Here is a 19762-nt window from a genome sequence, read left to right as displayed (position 1 = left end):
CCCGTCCCTGGGATTCTCCAGGCAAGAACACTGGAGAATTTAGTTTGCCCTTAAGGCAATCTAAATCCACGCCTTGGCTTGCAAGGCCCTACACTCCTGGCCCATTCTCTCACTCACTCAGCTCTTGACAATTCGGCCTTCTTTCAGTTTTTCTAACTCTCTAAGCTCATTTCCCTCTTAAATCTCTTGTGAATGCTATTGTCTCTACCAAAATGTTTTTGTCTTCAGCAACTTGTACTCATCAAAACTCACTTAGATACTACTTTTCCAAAAGTAGAATGACATTCTAATCTGAAGTAGTTCTCCTCTCTTTATCTCTTTGTGACCTGCTGTCCTTCATCACATTTGTCAAAATTCATAACCATACCTTTATTTAAGGGATTGTTTGATACCTGTCTTTCTGTGTATTCTCTGAATGTTTTCATTCATTATAGTATATTTAGTGCCTAACACTATATCTGTTTTCATTAAACAGTAGATATTTGTTGAATGAGTGAATAAAACAATTGTTTAAGGAGTGAGATGCCCTGGGAATTATTCTAGCTTGGGAGAAACATGACCTGATTTACATGTTGGATCATTTTGGCAGCTGTGTAGATAGTTGATTGGAAGGGAGTAAAATTGAAAAGAGCAAGACCATGTAAAAGGTCACATGACCTATTGCAGTAGGTCAAGTGAGAGATGATGAGTGGATGAGTAATTCGATCTTAAAGTATAGCAGTTGGAAAGGAGAAGAATGGACAGTTTTGTTTTTTATTTTTTAATATTTAAGAGCTAGAATTGATGGGACTTTGAGAAAGATTAGTTTTTAAAAACGAGAGAGTGATACCCAGGTGTCTCGATGGGGCAATAGATACTAATACTGTCAACTAAGATAGGGATTTCAAGAGAAACTGCCAGTTACAAGGGAAAAAAGATACATGAGATTTTCTTGATACGTTTAGTCTGAATTACCTTTGGACATCAGATGGAGAAATATCATAGTTTCTGGAAGTCACCAGAGAAGTCTGAGGTGGAGATAAAAATAGGAATTGCCAACTTACAGATAACAGTTGAAATGGTGAGTGTAGATAAAATGGTCTAGGAAGAGAGGATTAAGTGAAAAGAGGAAAGTCTACACTACAAAGAGCAAGCAGAGAAAAGGACCTGGCTGAGGAGACAGAAAAAGAGTGATCTGAGAAACAGGGCAGAAAGAATGCTGTATCCAAAGTCACAGGAAAAGGAAGGTTCAGGAAGGAACTCCTCAGTAAGTGCATTATGACGTAGGGCTGTCAGGTATAAAAAGGACAGAGACATTTTCTTGAATTTGGCAGTGCTTTGGCACTGCAGTTATTATGTGGAGGCAGAAGCCAGATAGTAGTGGTTGGAGGAGAAAGGATTTTTTTTTTAAGTGGAGACATTGTTATGTAGATGACTTTCTCAGTAAGCTTTTCATTACAAATGAAAAGACAGAGAAAAGGTAATGTCTGGGAGGGAGTTATAATTTCAAAACTGAGTATGTTTACAAAGTAAAGAATCTTTGTAGAAGAGTATGTATAGGGAATAATTGATGTCCTCAGATAAACTATTTTAATCTTTGACGAGACCCTTGTTCTCCATTTTACCTTGTAGAGTGGAAAAATTAGTACATTAAATAAATTTTTTCCTGAATATATAATAATTATCTTAAGCATATTTTAAATTTCTTTTTTCTTTCAAGAGACACTAATACATTTCTTTTATTGATAATTCAGTTTTATACTTACCTGACAGTGTTCATCTTCTAGATGTCCAGGTGCTTTTACATGTTGCTTAATTTAATTTCCCATAGAGTTCATAGATTTTCTTTATTTTGATTTAGGGATTACCAGGATAAAAATGTTACTAAAAAAAAATTTTAATTGACATAGTAATTGACATGTTTCACTGCAAAGATTTATTTTCTTTCACTGATTATGTATACATTATTGAACTGATTAATTGCAGTCAGTGTTTTCATGTATTTAATTTTGAATTTTTTTAAAAAAGCTTAGTCTAATATATTTAGTTTAAACCTTATGACCATAAATGCAGCTACCTGGTTGCCTCAATAGTTTTTGTTTTATTAAAATGTTTTTTAAAGAAATAAGTGTACAGCATATATGTTGTTTTTCTCCTGTTGTGAAGTACTTTGCTGTAAAACTTAGAGCTGTGTGTACACACATTGACAACCCTTCTGTGCTAATTAGAAACTATTTAAGCACAGTTACATTTGTCCTGCATTTAGTTTGAATAATATATTCTAATGAGTAGTTTTGATTTCCCTTTTATTTATATCTCTTTTATATTTACTATAAGGGGAAAAAGCCTCTTTTGACATGTACTGCTCTTGCCTCTTAATAAAACTAGCAGTTTTTTCCTGTTAAAAATATTTAGGCCAGAAATTCTCTCTTCTTTTAGTAACAGTAACAACAATAACAAAAGAAATGTATAATCTTAACATTTAATTTTTCAGAGGGTATAAGGAAATAATTTTGCCTGAGTTTTAAATTATGGCCATGATTATAGTAAGTTGCTTTATATTCATTACAGTGATAATCATTAAGTGGAAGTTGATAATGCCATTAAGTTTAAAACTTATACTTGTAGGCAATTGTGCGTGTGTCAGACACTCATTTTCTATTCTAGATTTAAAGAAATAAAAATGCTAATTTGGGACATTAGAAACATAAATACTAATTATCCATTATTTTAATAAGCAGACTTCTTTTGACATTAATGAAATGTTTACTTACAGAAAGAGACTTGTGGATGGTCAGAAACCAGTAAAACAGATTTTACTAATTCTACTAGGGTAGATTGGAAATGGAAAACCTGAATATGTCTTGTTAAGTATTATTCCCTTAAGATTATATGCTGTCACCAAGTTGGAAGGTTTTGTTTTTTTTTTTGTATTCTCTAGAACTAGTTATCACTTAGTTTCTTAGAATGAGGTAAGTCATCTCCTTTTCCCCAACTACTAGTTTAGATTCTAACAATTAGTGATATATTTCATTTTTTGGAAGTTGGGGAAAAGGAGATGAGATAATTCATTTGCCTGTGCTCACTTGTTCCACCTCTTGCTACCCAAGTCATTGTCTACATTTTTAGTTAAATTGTTTTCTAATTCAGAATTGTCTATGATAAAAATAGCTCTCATTGAGTTTTAAGTATGCAACTGGCACCGTGTTAAGAATTTTGTATCTATTATCCCATTTGTTGCAGTTTAATGAGGTAATACAATCCTCATTTTACTGATGAAAAAGCCAAGACTCCAAGAGATATGTAAAGACAAGTGAAATAAGTAGTAGAGTTGTTATCTGCGTATCTGTTTCATTAATTCAACTCATATTAAATGCCTGTTACCTTGTGGCAAATACTAGGCCTGGCACCAGGATGCACGAATAATAAAGCTAATGCTCCCTGTGCTTGGAACATAGAGTTAATTAATAATAGTAATAATAATAGTTATTAACCATAATAATAACATAGACACTTAATATTGCATTTTTTGTATGTGTCAAACATTACTTTCAGCAATTTTTATATGTTAATTTACTTAATCCTCATCACAGTCTTATACAGCAGGTATCATTATTATCCCCATTTTCAAATAAGGAAACTGAGGTAAAGAGAGGTTAAGAAAGTTGTCTGAAGTCACACATCGTGTGTCTGTGCTAGGAATGTGGTTCAAATACAAGCAGTCTGGTTCCAGTGTCTGTGATCATAACCAGTACCCTTGGCCTCATCTGACAGTAAGGACAGATGATATAAAAACTAAATACAAGCCTCATACGAGCTTTAAAAGAGGAAACAAGGTTAGTGGGGAACACACAAGTGAGTCTTTGTTTCTTCTGGCACAGGCTCAAGTAAGGTATTCCTGAGAACGAGGCATCTTAGTTGCAGTCTGAAAGATGATTATATGAGTCAGTTAGGTCAAAGAGAAGGAGTAAAGGAGATAATGGATATTAATAGCATTTGCAGAGGCTCTGAGAAGATCACATTAGAATGACTAGAAGAATCCCAGTATGACTGGGGTGTGCTATGGCTTCAAGAGATAGGTAGAGTCTGTATTGAGAAGGACCTTTTGAACTTTTTAGGGTTTTAGATTTTAAGAGCAATAGGAAGGTGGTGAAGAATTAAAACTAGGACATATGGCCTGATCTCATTTGTTCTGAATAGAATATGAAGAATTGACTAGAGACTAAATCACTTAGGAGGCTCTCCTTAAAATTCTTATCTCCAATAAGGATTTTAACCTGATGATAGAAATAAGGTGGAAATGTGAAGAGAGTCAAGAAATACTTAGAATGTAGAGTATACAGGATTTGATGAATGAGGCAAATAATTGAAGAGGAGTCCACAGTATAAACTGCACCGACAACTCCAGAATTTCTATTTGGGAGATGGTTTAGCAGTGAAAACCTGTTTAGAGGGAGAAGGGTGAGGATGTGTCTTAAACCTGCTTTTATACAGTAAGTGCAGTGTTTTTGACTTAGATTATACATTTATTTGTGATGGTTTGGGCAAGATAATAATAGAGATTAGGTGACATTTCTAGCACTCCAAGGATAACTCCCAAGTTTTGACTGAGTATAATTAAATGAGCGTCCATTTCCTAAAATAGGTAACCCTGGAAAAGGAAGAACATATGGAGGAGGATGTGTAGAAGGAGGTGGAGATCACAAGCTTAGTTTTGAATATGCTTCAGGAATACCAGACCACCTGACCTGCCTCTTGAGAAACCTGTATGCAGGTCAGGAAGCAACAGTTAGCACTGGACATGGAACAACAGACTGGTTCCAAATAGGAAAAGGAGTACGTTAAGGCTGTTTACTGTCACCCTGCTTATTTAACTTATATGCAGAGTACATCATGAGAAACGCTGGGTTGGAAGAAGCACAAGCGGGAATCAAGATTGCTGGGAGAAATATCAATAACCTCAGATATGCAGATGGCACCACCCTTATGGCAGAAAGTGAAGAGGAACTAAAAAGCTTCTTGATGAAAGTGAAAGAGGAGAGTGAAAAAGTTGGCTTAAAGTTCAGCATTCAGAAAATGAAGATCATGGCATCCGGCCCCATCACTTCATGGGAAATAGATGGGGAAACAGTGGAAACAGTGTCAGACTTTATTTTAGGGGGCTCCAAAATCACTGCAGATGGTTATTGCAGCCATGAAATTAAAAGACGCTTACTCCTTGGAAGGAAAGTTATGATCAACCTAGACAGCATACTGAAAAGCAGAGACATTACTTTTCCAACAAAGGTCCGTCTAGTCAAGGCTATGGTTTTTCCAGTGGTCATGTATGGACGTGAGAGTTGGACTGTGAAGAAAGCTGAGTGCTGAAGAATTGATGCTTTTGAACTGTGGTGTTGGAGAAGACTCTTGAGACTCCCTTGGACTGCAAGGAGATCAGCCCTGGGTGTTCTTTGGAAGTAATGATGCTAAAGCTGAAACTCCAGTACTTTGGCCACCTCATGCGAAGAGTTGACTCATTGAAAAAGAGTCTGATGCTGGGAGGGATTGGGGGCAGGAGGAGAAGGGGACGACCGAGGATGAGATGGCTGGATGACATCACTGACTCGATGGACGTAAGTTTGAGTGAACTCCAGCAGTTGGTGATGGACAGGGAGGCCTGGCGTGCTGCGATTCATGGGGTCGCAAAGAGTCGGACACGACTGAGCAACTGAACTGAAGTGAACCGAACCGCATCTGACTAATCTGTGTGAGGCATCAAAGTGGAAAAATGTGTTGGGCGATTGATTGTAGGTTATGGAGGTTAACGAAGATGGCAGAGCTGGAGAAGTGGGTCAGAGAAGTTCTGCATGTAGATGATGACTGAAGTGTGTATTGCATGTAGGTGATAGATGGAAGCAGATGGAGTCATCTAGGAAGAAAGTAAAACCTGAGAAGTCTAAAACATCTGAAAAAAATCAGAAAAAATTCTAGAGTTAAATGTTTTGCTAGAGGAGAGCTGATAAAGGGGGTGGAGAGGTGACAACCACATCGAGAGGTAACGGGGAAGGTATTACAGAGCATGAGGCCAGGAGAAGAGAATTTTCAAATACAAGAGAGTTGTTTGCTCTCTTGTGTAGCAGACACAGAAGAGTTCTAAAAATTCTCCTACTAGATTAGTAAATTCAGAGGTGGTCAGTCTCATTAGTGAGAGCAGTTTCACTGGATTGATAGAGGGCAGATTTAGGAGAAAAAGTAGAGATGAGAAATAAGAAAAGTACTTCAAAACAATAAGCAAGGAGAATGGTAGCTGGAGGGGAAAGTGGTTATAGAGAGAGTTTTTCTAAGCTGTTCATTTTCATTTTCATCTGGAAGTCACATTTTACCATGCCAAGTAATCTGATCAATCAGAGGGACAGACAGATTTGATTTTTTTAAAAAATAGAATATAGCTTAGGAAAGAGTCATGAAAAGAAAAACACTGGATGAGAATTTTGGTAGAGTTTATGTGCCACATGGGGTATGCATTTTTACTTACTTTCTTAATATCTGTTCTACCTCAAAACTGAAAGTGAAATAGGAATAGAAGACTTTTATGAACAGAGGGGTATAAGACTTAATAGTTCTGGAGTACAGGGAAAGAAAGGCTATGTCGCATAGATAAAATGACAACTGTATTTCAATCCATGAATTTTAAATATCAGAGGGAAAATGGAACCAGGCACAGTCTGATTCTATATGTATCCCAACCCCATGTTTTAAGTTTAATTCACTTTTTTGTGTTATGTCATGAAAAAAGTATATTGGATTAAAATGATCGTTACTGATATACAGGTGGATTTTGATTATCAGAAGTAAGATTTGACTAGAATCTTACTTCCAAAAGATTATATAGGAGAGATTTCCTAGTAAAATACGAGTGATAAGGTTGTACTTTGTTTTTGGCTTTCATAAAATAGTTCATTTCTGTATAAAGTCAGATTACACTAGTGAGAATGTTGACTTTCGAAATGAGAGCCTTGCCTCACAGTCATCTATGTGGTGGATAGGAGTTCTCTGTTTAGAATCTACTCCTAGAAACAATTTCTCCACTTTGAATCAGCATATGCCTCCTTATACAAATGATTGGAAGATTTGGATATCCAGTAGTCTTGAGTTATGCGGAAAAGTTATAGGTTCCTGACATATAAAAATGGAAATTTTACCTTGGCCTAGAAATTATACTTGAGATGTTTGCCCTTTCTATGTATGTCAAGCAGGTTGGGGGTGCAAAATTTGTGGAGATAGTTGAGCTTAATTATTGATGTATCAATATTTTTTTCAGAGGATTTCATCATCATTTTGTTTCCTTGTAAATTGATTTTTATTTTAAACATTGGGCATAACAAAAGGGAAAATATTGACAAGTTTTTTGTGTAATAGAAAATCCCTGAGGCAAAGAATAGATTATTTCTACATGATCCACAACTTATCTCAGCTACTATACATGATTAATGGATGATTGTACAGTTAGAATAGTGACCTAGCAGCAGAGAAAATGTTGGGCATAGTGGTTCTGAACTAATTATTGTGGCGATATTCTACTTAATTATCATCATTTTGATAACTTTGTTTAAATTTATACATACGATAGGTCTCGAGGGACATCCTAGCTAAAAGACCAAACAATATTTAGATGATATACAAACCTAGTTACCAAGATAGAATATTTTGTTATCTACTTTGAGCATGTTTTTTTTTTAGAGCCACAAATTATTATAGTCAAAATGCACAGACTGAATGATTTGAAAACTTGTATTAAACAACAACAACAAAAGTTTTATTTGTAGTTATGACTGTAAAAGGCTTGGAAGCTACCTGATTAAGTAAAGGTTAAAGAAGTTCCTTTCAAATTATATTCCAGACCATTCTATAATTTTTTTTCTGAGCCCCAGTGCATTAATCTGCAAAGGGCTCTTTCTGGAAAGGATCTTTTATTTTAAATTTGCTTTCTAGAATCTCATGTTACTGACTATTCACTTCTAACTCCAAAGAATGAAATCTTTTACAGTACATTGTCTTGATTTTTATGTTGTTATGACTGTGCTTCTGAAGCATATGTTTGAATGGGTAGTCGTTTGCCTGGATAGAGATCACTCTAAGCTACTAACATCATCTGTTGTTCTTAATCGTTGAACTCAAAGCAATATGTATGGCCGCCTTAACAGGGTTGAACAAATTTAAAGTGGTTTTTTCCCCTCACACTGTCCTTGTGCTGAGTGCACCACAATTTTATTGACAGTTTAATCTCTTAGTGCCCTGGAAAAGGTACAGGGTAGTTTTTCAGTAGTCTGATGCCAGTGTGACAGTTTGCATTACCAGAACTTTGTCAGAGTTGCTGATGTGAATTATATACCATTTCTGAGAAATAATACCGACAGTTGATATTTCTTAATTAAAATATGTGTTGGGGAATCTTATTTTCTACTTAGTATTCAAATTTTTTCCAAGACAGTATAGTAAGTAAGAACTTCATATAGAAAGAAACTTAGAGAAAAAGAATCTACCACATTATTATCAGTTTCATCATCTATAAAATGGAGATAAAAGTATGTGCTACAAAGGTTATACATATCCTAGGAAATAGTAATGTTCAACAAACTTTAGTTACTTTTATGATGGTGCGTTCTGTGTAGTCATTGGATTTGATTAAGTTCTCAATGCCAAGACTCCTCCTAAATTAAAATCTCTACTTTTTAATTTCAGTAATATATTTCTAAGTAAGCATGCAAATAATGCAGTTTTTAAGATATATTTACTGATCCAGATTCTAACACACAGCAAGTTATTGAAAATTAAAATGTTTACAAGTATTTTTTCAAATAAGGTAATAATAAAATTAATTTCTTGGTTCTTTAGATTTTTATAGACCTTTTTAGCTTAAAATATGTACTTTATTAGAAACTTTGTTTACTAATTTATCTACATTTCTGAGAAAATTCAATCTGATAGGTTGTATACATCAAGAAGAGGAGTATTAAATTAGGAAGATTAGAATGAACAAGGCTAGGAAATAAATTTTTAAATTTCAGATATATACTTGCATCATTGCTTCAGTTGAAGAAACCAGGTTCTGTGTTGTGCAGTGTTTCTGCCTGAGATATTATTTATATTTAATGCTACAAAGAGAGAACTAGATGGGGGCAGGGGGTGGTGTGAAGTATTTGAAACTAACAGAGATATAATGATGGGCCCATTTTACTCCAGGCTAATGACTTCATTGACAGTTTAAATGAACAAATTCTGTCAACTGTAGTCATTTTGTAAATGAAATGAGTACTACTGTGCTTTGCATGTAATTTTATAATGTGTGGGTTATATTCCAGAGAGATTAAATAATAACTTGGTAATAGGTAACCTCAGAAGAAAGTATTAATTCCCACTGATCATCTTAGGATACTTCTTGCTTTTGGAGGTTGGAGGTGGTCTTGGAGGTTGGTAGATATTTTCTACACCCTTTTGACCTCTCAACAGCTATCTCTTTGTCTACTATATTCCTTTAGTCATAGCATGCAAATATCTGTGCTGCTAAGTCGCTTCAGTCGTGTCCGACTCTGTGCAACCCCATAGACGGCAGCCCACCAGGCTCCTCCATCCCTGGGATTCTTCAGACAAGAATACTGGAGTGGGTTGCCATGTCCTTCTCCAGTGCATGAAAGTGAAAAGTGAAAGTGAAGTCGCTCAGTCGTGTCCGACTTTTAGCGACCCCATGGACTGCAGCCTACCAGGCTCCATAGCTGCCTCTAATTTTACTCAAAAAGGAAGTTTTGATAAAGCATTTAAATGGCTTCTTTTTTTAAACTTTTTAAAATTGAAGGATAATTTCTTTATGGTATTGCATTGGTTTCTACCAAACATCAACAGAATCAGTAAATGGCTTTTTAAAAAAAATTTTGTATTTTAGCATAGTTGAATTTACAGTGTTGTGATGTTAAATGTCTTCTTAAAACTTATGCTCCCATTAACCAAAGTAGGCCTAAGAAATTCAGTCCTACAGTTCTCTCACACCTGCTTCCCCCTGTCACCATTTCTTCTTTACTTTAAAAGAAAAATAATAGCAAAGCAGTTTATAAAATGTTTGAGAGATAATGAAAAAAATAGCCCCAACTCTACCTCTTAACTAACCTCTTAATCTTACCATTCAGCTTTTTGGCTGTCATCACCAATTCCATATCTTAAGAATGTCTGTGGTTGTGACATTAGTGGAACAGAAATTTCAGCAACATAACTAACTAAAGAGTAAGGGAAGACTGTGTGTGGACAAGTGACTAACAGCACATGTTTCAAAGGCTGGCAAGGGCGGGACAGATGCGTTAGACGTGCCGTTTGGAAATCCCTGGGGGTCCAGTGCTTAGGACTCTGGCTTTCACTGCCAAGAGTGCAAGTTCAGTCCCTGGTCAGGGAACTAAGATCCTGCAAGCCTCATGATGTGGACTGAAAAAAAGTCCTGTTCTTGATAATTTTACATAAGCTCAAGATAGGTTAATTTGGTTATTTTATAAGAGAGCCATTTGGTAAAATACCTCCTCTAAAACACTGAATTATCATATCTTTGAAAGTTGTAATGGATGGTTAATTTTTTTTTTTCTCAGCAACTGTTTATATCAAGAACATAGTCAACAGAAGTAGCACAGAAACAGAATGAATTTTGGTAGGCCAGCTTTATAACTGATTCAAACTTTTACTTTCAAAAAGCAATTAATATTATAGGAGAGGATGTCACATGAGTTGGAAGTGAAGATGTAAGAATGGATACTCCTGAATTTTACCAGCTTGGCTTCTCCTCCTTTCTGCTACTATTCTGTATTCTTAAGTCTTGTTGATTGTCCTCTCACAGGATAAAAGCTAGAGCAGAGTTTCTGTCAGGTTCTCTTTTAGTAAGTGCTCTAGCGTGTTCAAAGGAATGCAGAAAGATAAACGTTCCTTATTGCAATAAAAAGTGGGCCCAATAACCAAAAATCTTGAGTAATTTTGATTTCATTAAGTTGTTACTGCTTAGGTTGATACTGTTTTCATGACAGAAAGCTGCTTTTTAGTACCATCAGGTACTTTATCAAGTGCTTGAAATAGCATCCAGAAAATAATTATGTTACAGATGAGTTTTCTTTCTGTAAGGAATTGGCAGAAATATTACGTTTGGTTATGTAGCAGTTTTTATTCTCTATACATTTTAATGTTCCCCCAAGCTGTTATTCATCATAAAATGAAAAATTTATAAAGCCCTGTTCAAATTTGTCTTTGAATATCTGAGTACTCCTTTTGGAGAGGAGGGAAGAGGTGGCTTTAAAGTGATTTTTATTGATTTCTGAGTTTCTTAATTTTTATTTACCATTTTATAAAGATTTTATATGTTGAGATAGACATGTATTATGAGTATCAGCTATGGACTTAAGATGGAGTTGCCTCCCCATAATTTAGAAAACAAATTTCTTTCAAGATTAGTCAGGAAGGGGAGAATGGAATATATCAAAAGCTATGATCTTGTAACAGAGTTTTAGAAAATAACTAAGTTTTTCTCCCCCCTCCTTCCCAATAGAGTACAGGCTGTAATCCCTCCCTAGATTGTGAATCTATGAATTTGAAAGAACAGAAAGAATTTGATAGCAGTTAATTGCAGCAAAAGTTTTTACTAAACAGCTTCTTTTGGAGCCCTTGCATCTTACTTCTCAGAATTTCTGAAGGAGCCAATGACAGTTATTCTTAATGCTCTAGCAAGTGAAGAAAAAAAGTCCTGAGAATTCCATTAAATAAAAATACCAGTTTATTAAGTATGTCATTTCATGTTAATGTTCTTTGATTCCCTAACAACTAAATATGGTTCTCAAATGTGTGTGATTTTCATCTGAATCAAAGGGAGTCATGTTTCAAAGCTAGAATTTGATTCAATGCCACTTTGAAATATAGAGTATTTCTGTAACACTTGCTTTTGAACTTTAAGTGAGAGCCATAACAGATGTGAGAAAGAGTTATGACAAGGACAGCCTAATTTAAGTTTTAGAAATTTTAGGAAATGTCATCTTTTTATTGATTTCAGAGACTTTTTTCAAATGTTTTAAACACAATTTTCAGATAACAATAATGAAAAGCTGAGCCCCAAACCAGGGACAGGGGAACCAGTTTTAAGTTTGCACTACAGCACAGAAGGAACAACTACAAGCACAATAAAACTGAACTTTACAGATGAATGGTAAGTTACTGTTTTTGTAAAGATGTTCTTAGCCATTTTGTAGGATTGTATTAGACATTATTTTTAACAGTTCATCTTTGTTTTGCAATAATGTATTGGTTCTCAAACTTTAGCATGCTTCAGGATCACTTGGAGAGCTTCCTAAAACACAGATTACTAGACCCCACTCTGAGAGTTTGAGGTGGAGTCAGAGAATTTGCATTTCTAAAAAATTCCCAGGTGATACTGATATTGCTGGTCCTGGGATATTTTTCTGATAGAAAATGCAAAAGATGATCAATCACCAGTATACTAATAGTGCAAAAATTAAGAAGCCTAACATTTTGCAGCTTTTTGCAGGCTTGGTCCAATGTAAAAGATGTATGTTTATGTATATATACATATATATTTTTGGTTTGACATTATTTTAATGATACTGAATATATTTAATTCTCCCCTTTAATTCTAAAGTTAGAGTTAACTTTATAATAAATATTCCCATATTACTACTAAGTTTTCATAAATATTATTTTGTCAGCTAATAGAATCCATCAAAAGGACCTACCATAGTTTTACTTATCCATTTCCTTTTAGTTAGGGTGAAGTTACTTATTTTTACCAAATAAGACTGTGAATATCTTTGTTTACAAGCTTTTTTCTACTTTTAAGGTGATTGATTTGGGGTACTTTTTCCAGAAATAAAACTGTATCTAGATTAAAAGATATTGAAAAATTATTTTCAAAAGGATCATCTGTCATTAAATTTCTCCCAACAGCATATGAAAGTACATGTTTTGCTGTCTCCAGGCCAGTATTCAATATCAGTATATTCATTTATTTGTAACTTATGTATTTGATTTTTCAATAATTTTTATTTAGTTTATTACTAGTGAGTTTGAACTTCAGTGGTTGTATAGATTCTTTTTGATGGCATTTCTGATTATATTTATTGCTCATTAATCTAGTTTAATGTGATATTTAAAAAATTAGCTATGTGAACTTCCTAAATTCTTTGCCATTGTCTCATTGTCTTTATCATGAGAGAGAGACAGCATCGAAAATACTGTATTTAAATTTATTACTGTTATTATATAAATTAATATATAGGCAATATAATCTTTCTTAACACAATTAATTATATATTAATATAATTATATGTGATTAATATCTGGTGGTTATGTTAATCATTTAATAACCAATATATTAATTATTCCAGATAATTGATATATTAAATTGTATGTTATTATATATTATATGTTAGTATAATATATAATATATTGTATATAAATGATATATAATATAGTTATATATTGTTTATTAATATATAATTAATTATATGTTGATATATGATAATATTTATTCTAATTCACAGGTTTCCATTTGTGTTTCTGTGTGTTTCTTTATATTAAAATCTTTGATTAAATAGGATTTTCATATATTATTATTATTGAATACCTTCTGTGTTTCAGAGACTGCTCTAGACTTTGGGAATACAGTGATGAAAAAAATAGACAAAAAAAAAAATCCCTGCCCTATTTGAGCTTACTCTCTAGGTATGGGAGGCAGACAGTAAACATAATAAATGATGAATTGTATAACAAAAGCCTATTAAATGGTATTAAGTGCTATGGAAGAAAATAGGCCAGGTAAAGATGATTGGAAAACCCCAGGAAAGGGTAGGCAGCATTGAGAGATGACATTTGGGCAGTTTAAAGGGAAAGGAGGAATGAACTGTGCATATCTGGGGGAGGAGCATCCTATGCAGAGAGAAAGCCAGTACAACGGCACTGAAGTAGGAGCAGTCTTACTATGTTCAAAGATCTTAGAAAGAAAACAAAACAAAACAGTGTAGCTAGAGAGTGGAGTGACCAAAGGAGAGAGTAGTAATAGATAAGGTCGGCCAGTGAGAAGGGTCTTAAAAGGAAGAAGGATATCTCTGGCTGCTGTGTAGAGAATAGGCCTTCGGTAGAAACTGAAAGACCAGTTAAAAGGCTTTGGCAGTAAGCAAGGTGAGAGGTGGTGTTCAGTCTCTTAGTTGTATCCGGCTCTTTGCGACCCCATGGACTGCAGCACGCTAGGCTGAGGTGGTGTCTTGGACCAGGATGGGGGCAGTGGAAGTAGTAAAAAGAGATTGGATTCTAGATGTATATTTGAAGGCATGGTCAATAGAATTGCTTTATGATCTCTACTGTTTGACCTTAGCTTTTAAAAATTATGATATCCATGGCTCTTTTTCTTAGTATATAATTTAAGACCACAAAAGATTATCATATTTATTCTTAAGTCTTTTCTCATGTTTCTGTACAGAAGGGACTGATTTCTTATCAAGAATCTCATCTGAGCATATTTTAACCAAACATCTTTAGTCCCACTCTTCTTTTGAATAGTACTTTTTCTTCTTTAAAAACTAACCATGAATTACATTCTCTTATTCACTAGTTTCTTATTTCTTTATCAAAAAAGTAGGTAGCCTTTTTTTCTGGTTATAAAAATATTCTGTATTCATTATAAAAAAGATTTAAAAAATGCAGTCTTTTTCATCTATGCCAGTATGATGTCTTGCTTTTATTTTAGTTTCTTTGATGACAGGAAGGCAACAGAGTACACAGACTAATAGCTGGGACTCTGAACCTGACTAGCTGTTGGACCTCTGTAAATACTAGTTTCTTCGTCTGAAAATGGGAATATTTAATACAAGCTTCCTCAGGGTTTATTGGGAAGATTTAATGAGACCATGCCGAAAAAGTACATAGCACTTACTTAGCTCATTGACTGATAAGCTTTAAATATTGTTAGCTACAATTGTCATCTTTTATAAATTGCCTTTTAAATCCTTGGCCCAGTTTTTTACTGTGGTGTTTATGTTTTTCTTACTGACTTATAAGAGCTATATAGAATTAAGTGAGGATAATATCATTTGTCTTTCATTTGTTGGAGATATTTTCCCCAGTTTATTGTTTGTCTTTAAGTTTGCTTACGGTAGTTTCACTTTATGGTTTCAGCCTGTGAGCTAATTAATGCTCCTTGTCCTTCTCAGAATTAGGGGAAGATTTCTTCTTGATTTCCTTTTATAGTTCTGTGCTTTTATATCAAAAATATGTTTAATCTTTTTATAGTTTATTTTACCATAAAGTATGATGTAGGGCTTATAGCTCAATTTTTCCACATGGCTTTTTCTTTTTCCCAGTAACTTTTATTGAACGGTCTGGTTAGTCATTTATCTGTGATTTTAAAATACCGTATTCACACATGCTAAATGTATTTACTTGATCACTTGTCTTTTCCACTAATGGCTCTGTATTCCTACATCAGTGCCCTATCATAACTTCTACATGGAGCCTTCTATTTCACCCTGGATCATAGCTTTCTCAATAGCGGGGGGGAAGATTTATATATCACATTGGCTTATCTTTATCAGAATTGCTATAACCAACTTTTTGGTTGAAAAGAAATACATGTTCATTGCAAAAGAAATAAGAATCTAAAGTTGAAAAAAAATTACAGTAACCCAGCTGAGATGACAGTTAACATTGGTGTCATCTTTCTGGAATTTTTCTGATAAATATTCTTTCTGATCTTTTCCTCTGTGTATATACCCATGTAGATATGCATTTTTCTTAAAAATATATATGGATGCCATTTAAAAAAAATTAAATTAACTTCCATAATTAGCCAAAAAAAGCTTTTGTAAAATTTTGACAAACATCCATGATAATTTGCATTGTATCGAGTCACTGCTATTTGTCTATGATTAACGTTTTTTAAGTTGTAGCCGTTCAGTTTTTTCTTGTTCACATCTTTACTAAATTTAAGAAATTGTTCCATTTTTCTGAATTTAATTTTAACCTTAATAAGATTGTTATACATTTTCTTCTATTTTCTTTCCCACTCAATTCCCTTTTTACACATATGTCATGATTTGTCACAGAATGTTCATTGAAAATTATTTTTTTAACTTGGTATGGTGTTCTTCTCTAGCCAAAAATTCTAACAGAATTATGGTTATCATCAGGTAGGTATTAAAACTAAAATAGAAAACATCATTCTCTCCTTCTACGAAACTATGGTGTCGATCACTTGCCATATTTGAACAGCAGTCTAGAACTGGTAGTGATCTACAAAGGGCAATTCAAAGACCAGAGAAACTTCCAGGCCTCCTTGCAAGTATCAGTTTAAAAGTAGCCTAGAACAACAGAGTCTAAAAGGGTGTATGATCAAAGTTTGTAAAATCAGTAGGAATTTTAATATGTTGAAACATCTGTAGCAAGGACAAGAAGAGAGATTATGTAATTACGTTAAAATTCAATAGAGAGACTTGTAAAAATAAATACCAGATCGTAGGAGCATCAGTCAATGAAGAATTTATATTTTTAAATCTCTCTTTAATATTAAAAGTGGATTAGAAAAATCACCTTTATTTTTTTTAAGTGATGTTTCACAAGTACTGCTAATATAAACCTTGTGTTTTATTTGTATCCTGATTTTTTTTAGTCAACTTCTCTAGTTGTAAAATATTACAGTCTGAATTTTTTTGATCAGCTTCTCTAGTTGTAAATTACAAAAATTATCCTAAAAGTTGACATATATTAACTTCGTGGTGACATAGCTTGTCTTGATTGTAGGAGCAGTACTGCCTCAAGTTCCAGAGGAAATGGGAGCCACTGCAAATCTGAGGATCAGGAGGAATCCTTGGTCCCACAGAGCCCAGTGCAGCCACCAGAAGAAGAGAGTGAAGCAAGTAAGATGATATTTTGTCCTGACAAAACCCGATGTTGGATATTTGTTTACCTATTTTTCTGACACATCAGTGCTACAGTTTTGTTTTTTAACTTTTGCATCAATAGTCCACTTACTGCAGTTGAATCAATAGCAAATGCAAAAGGTAGGGACCTTAAGCATTTCAGATGAGGCATCACAGGGAGGCGTAGTTCCCCTCTGTGGGTACAGTGGCCAGGATAAATGGTCAGCATACTGACAGTACTTTAGATATAAATGTTGGTTTGAGTTATCATTACCGTTTTTATACCTAGCAGTGAAATCCAGAGTATCTATCTTGATTTTTTTCAAAGAATATAGGTTGTTTATGGAGGGAAAGAAAAAAGAGTAAAATCTAAACAGGTTATGAGTGAATCCTGTTTCATATAAGAAGAGCCATTTGGAGAATGTTTTTAGAACCCTTTCCTGGAATATTTTTATGTGATCATCATATGAAATTTAGGGGTTAGTACAGCCTTGGAGAAGGAAATGGCAATCCACTCGAGCACTCTTGCCTGGAAAATCCTATGGATGGAGGAGCTGATAGGTTACAGTCCATCAGGTTGCAAAGAGTCGGACACGACTGAGCAACTTCAGAGCCTTAGAACAAAGTAGATTTTCAGTACATATTTGATAAATGAATTCATGAATTGTTTTAGATTAAATGAATACATACTTCAGTGTAACACAGCTAACAAGAATTAAATACATATAAGATGACTATCTAGTAAGCAGATGTCCAATTAGGAACAAAAAAACCTGATCCTTCATAGGTCTATGGAATTAAATCCCAGAAATAAATACTTTCAGTAGCCAAATAGAATTTATGGTGAGGCTAACTTTACTCTTTGCTCATGATAGTTGAAATTAGACCAAGTATATGACAAAAGGAAGAAAAATACTCAGTTTTTAAGTTTATATTCTTTGACATTTAGGGGAAAATAAAATCAAAATTGAGGAATGTCAGTTGGGAGGAATAATCTCGAGCAGGATTCTTCACACACAGTTCCTGAAGGTCCATGCGTAGACTTTGGGAAGAGGCAGTGGGCAGAAGTGATAAATAGCAAATACCCACATCTGTTCCTGATAGTATTTTACAGTTTTGTGGGTACAAACATAGTATTTGCATTATACTCTAGGGGAGTTTTTATCTGAGTGTCAGAGGTTTCTATGACCCTAAAACGGTTAAGAACTGCTTATGTATAGGAAACCTAGAATATTAATTAAATTAGTGTTTTATTTTTCTTAAAAAAAAAAAAAAAAGTTAGGATTTAATGATAATTTGGTTTAATTCCCAGAAACTCCTGAAGAATCATCAGAGGATGTGACACTTCAGGAAGGTACATCTACAGAAAGCACAGTTCAAAACCGTGTAGATACAGGTGAGTTGTTTTGTTCTCTTTAGATAATTCCTTCATATAGGAAAACAAGAAGCCTTCATCTGTGTTAGTCTCTCCAGAGTTAGAGACCGTTTCCAAATAGATGTATTGTGGAATTTTGTTCTTCATGTAGGGGAATCAGATTTATATTAGAAAATGTCTGAAGTTAGATGAAGTAATTAGTGTTGCTGACCTGACCAATTGTTACTACTTTATTTTCTGACAGCACAATCAGATAAGTTTACTTCTGAGTCATTGGAGTCTGGCTCAGGAGAAAGGAATGACTTCAATCTTGATAGCCCTTGTGGGGTTGCAGAAGAATCCACTTTGTCTGAAAAAGGCAAAGAACCAGGAACTTCAGATCAAACTAGCACTACAAGTGCTTCCAGACATAGTACCAGCAATCCTGAGCCTCAGTCACAAACAGAAGCCATCGGGCCTTCGGCCCATGAGGAGACGTTGACCAGGGACTCTGCTCTCCAGGACACAGATGACAGTGACGACGACCCGGTCCTGATCCCAGGTGCAAGGTACCGAGCAGGACCTGGTGATAGGTTGGTAAATTTTTAATTAACATGAACTATAAAAATATAATTCACAAGGCTTTATTTCTTTCTTTGAAGTTATGTAAAAGAGTCTCTCCATTTTTGACAGTTACTTCCTCTAAATGTGTCTCAGGCATATAAACTCATAGAATTTTGTGAACTATAAGTAATTTCACATATTACATATTGCATTCTTTGAGCAAAAGAATATAAAGAAGATACAAAGAATTGCTGTTTATCTTCAGCACAAAGGCTTGGTTTTCAGTTTACAGATTCAGAGGAAGGAATATTGAGGATGACCAACAGGTTATTTGCTGAGTTAGGGTTATCTTTAGTTGTCAGATTGCCTCATAGAGATCTTGGCCTTTGTCAGTTTGCGTTTTTTTTAGCGTTTAGTTTTTCTGCTTTTCTCTTATCCCTCGATTAAGGTAGTGTGATAAAGTTCTCTTTTTGAGAACACTGTGTTTTTCTCTGACTTTTACAAAGTAACTCAGTTTCAGAAATGAAAAGTCATACCAAGTAACAAATATTTTAACTGCAGTAAAGAATTAAATTGCTTTACATGTTCATAGCTTTTCCCCTTTTGATTTTATGTGTTCGTAAGGATATCTTTTATTTCTTAAGTGGGTAAAGTAAATCTCTATAAAGTACATTGCATTCCATACATTCCTAAACTATCTCTATGATCAGTGCCATCATATCTCATTGTAAGCTCTGTCCTATTCTAGAGAGTCAGATTTTACCTTTAAGATCTTAGCTTTCAGAGTCATGAAGAATTGTATCGCGTGTATTTATGCTCAATGTACTGCTGTTTATAAAATGTTCTGACATTTCTGTCAAGTGAAAAATACAACGAAAATATTAATTTACCATTAAAGAGTAGCAGTGTTATATAATGATCAAGAGTATCATTTACTAGCTGT

General features: G+C 34.3%; 1 protein-coding gene across 10 annotated transcripts in view; it reads left to right on the top strand.

The window, feature by feature from the left end:
* Positions 1-19762, top strand: part of DCAF6 (DDB1 and CUL4 associated factor 6) — a 183804-nt gene that overhangs the window by 124837 nt on the left and 39205 nt on the right. For all 10 annotated transcript variants that reach the window (XM_040229940.1, XM_040229938.1, XM_040229934.1 and 7 more), the window contains 4 exons: positions 12064-12181; positions 16783-16898; positions 18214-18297; positions 18521-18848. In XM_040229940.1, coding sequence (XP_040085874.1) covers positions 12064-12181; positions 16783-16898; positions 18214-18297; positions 18521-18848 — 646 coding nt within the window. The remainder of the gene's footprint in view (positions 1-12063; positions 12182-16782; positions 16899-18213; positions 18298-18520; positions 18849-19762) is intronic.

Source organism: Oryx dammah, unplaced genomic scaffold (genome assembly GCF_014754425.2).
Source record: "Oryx dammah isolate SB20612 unplaced genomic scaffold, SCBI_Odam_1.1 HiC_scaffold_28, whole genome shotgun sequence".
In the NCBI taxonomy this organism is placed as follows: domain Eukaryota; kingdom Metazoa; phylum Chordata; class Mammalia; order Artiodactyla; family Bovidae; genus Oryx; species Oryx dammah.
The sequence above is the reverse complement of the archived record's forward strand: the minus strand, read 5'-3'. Positions and strand labels throughout refer to the sequence as shown.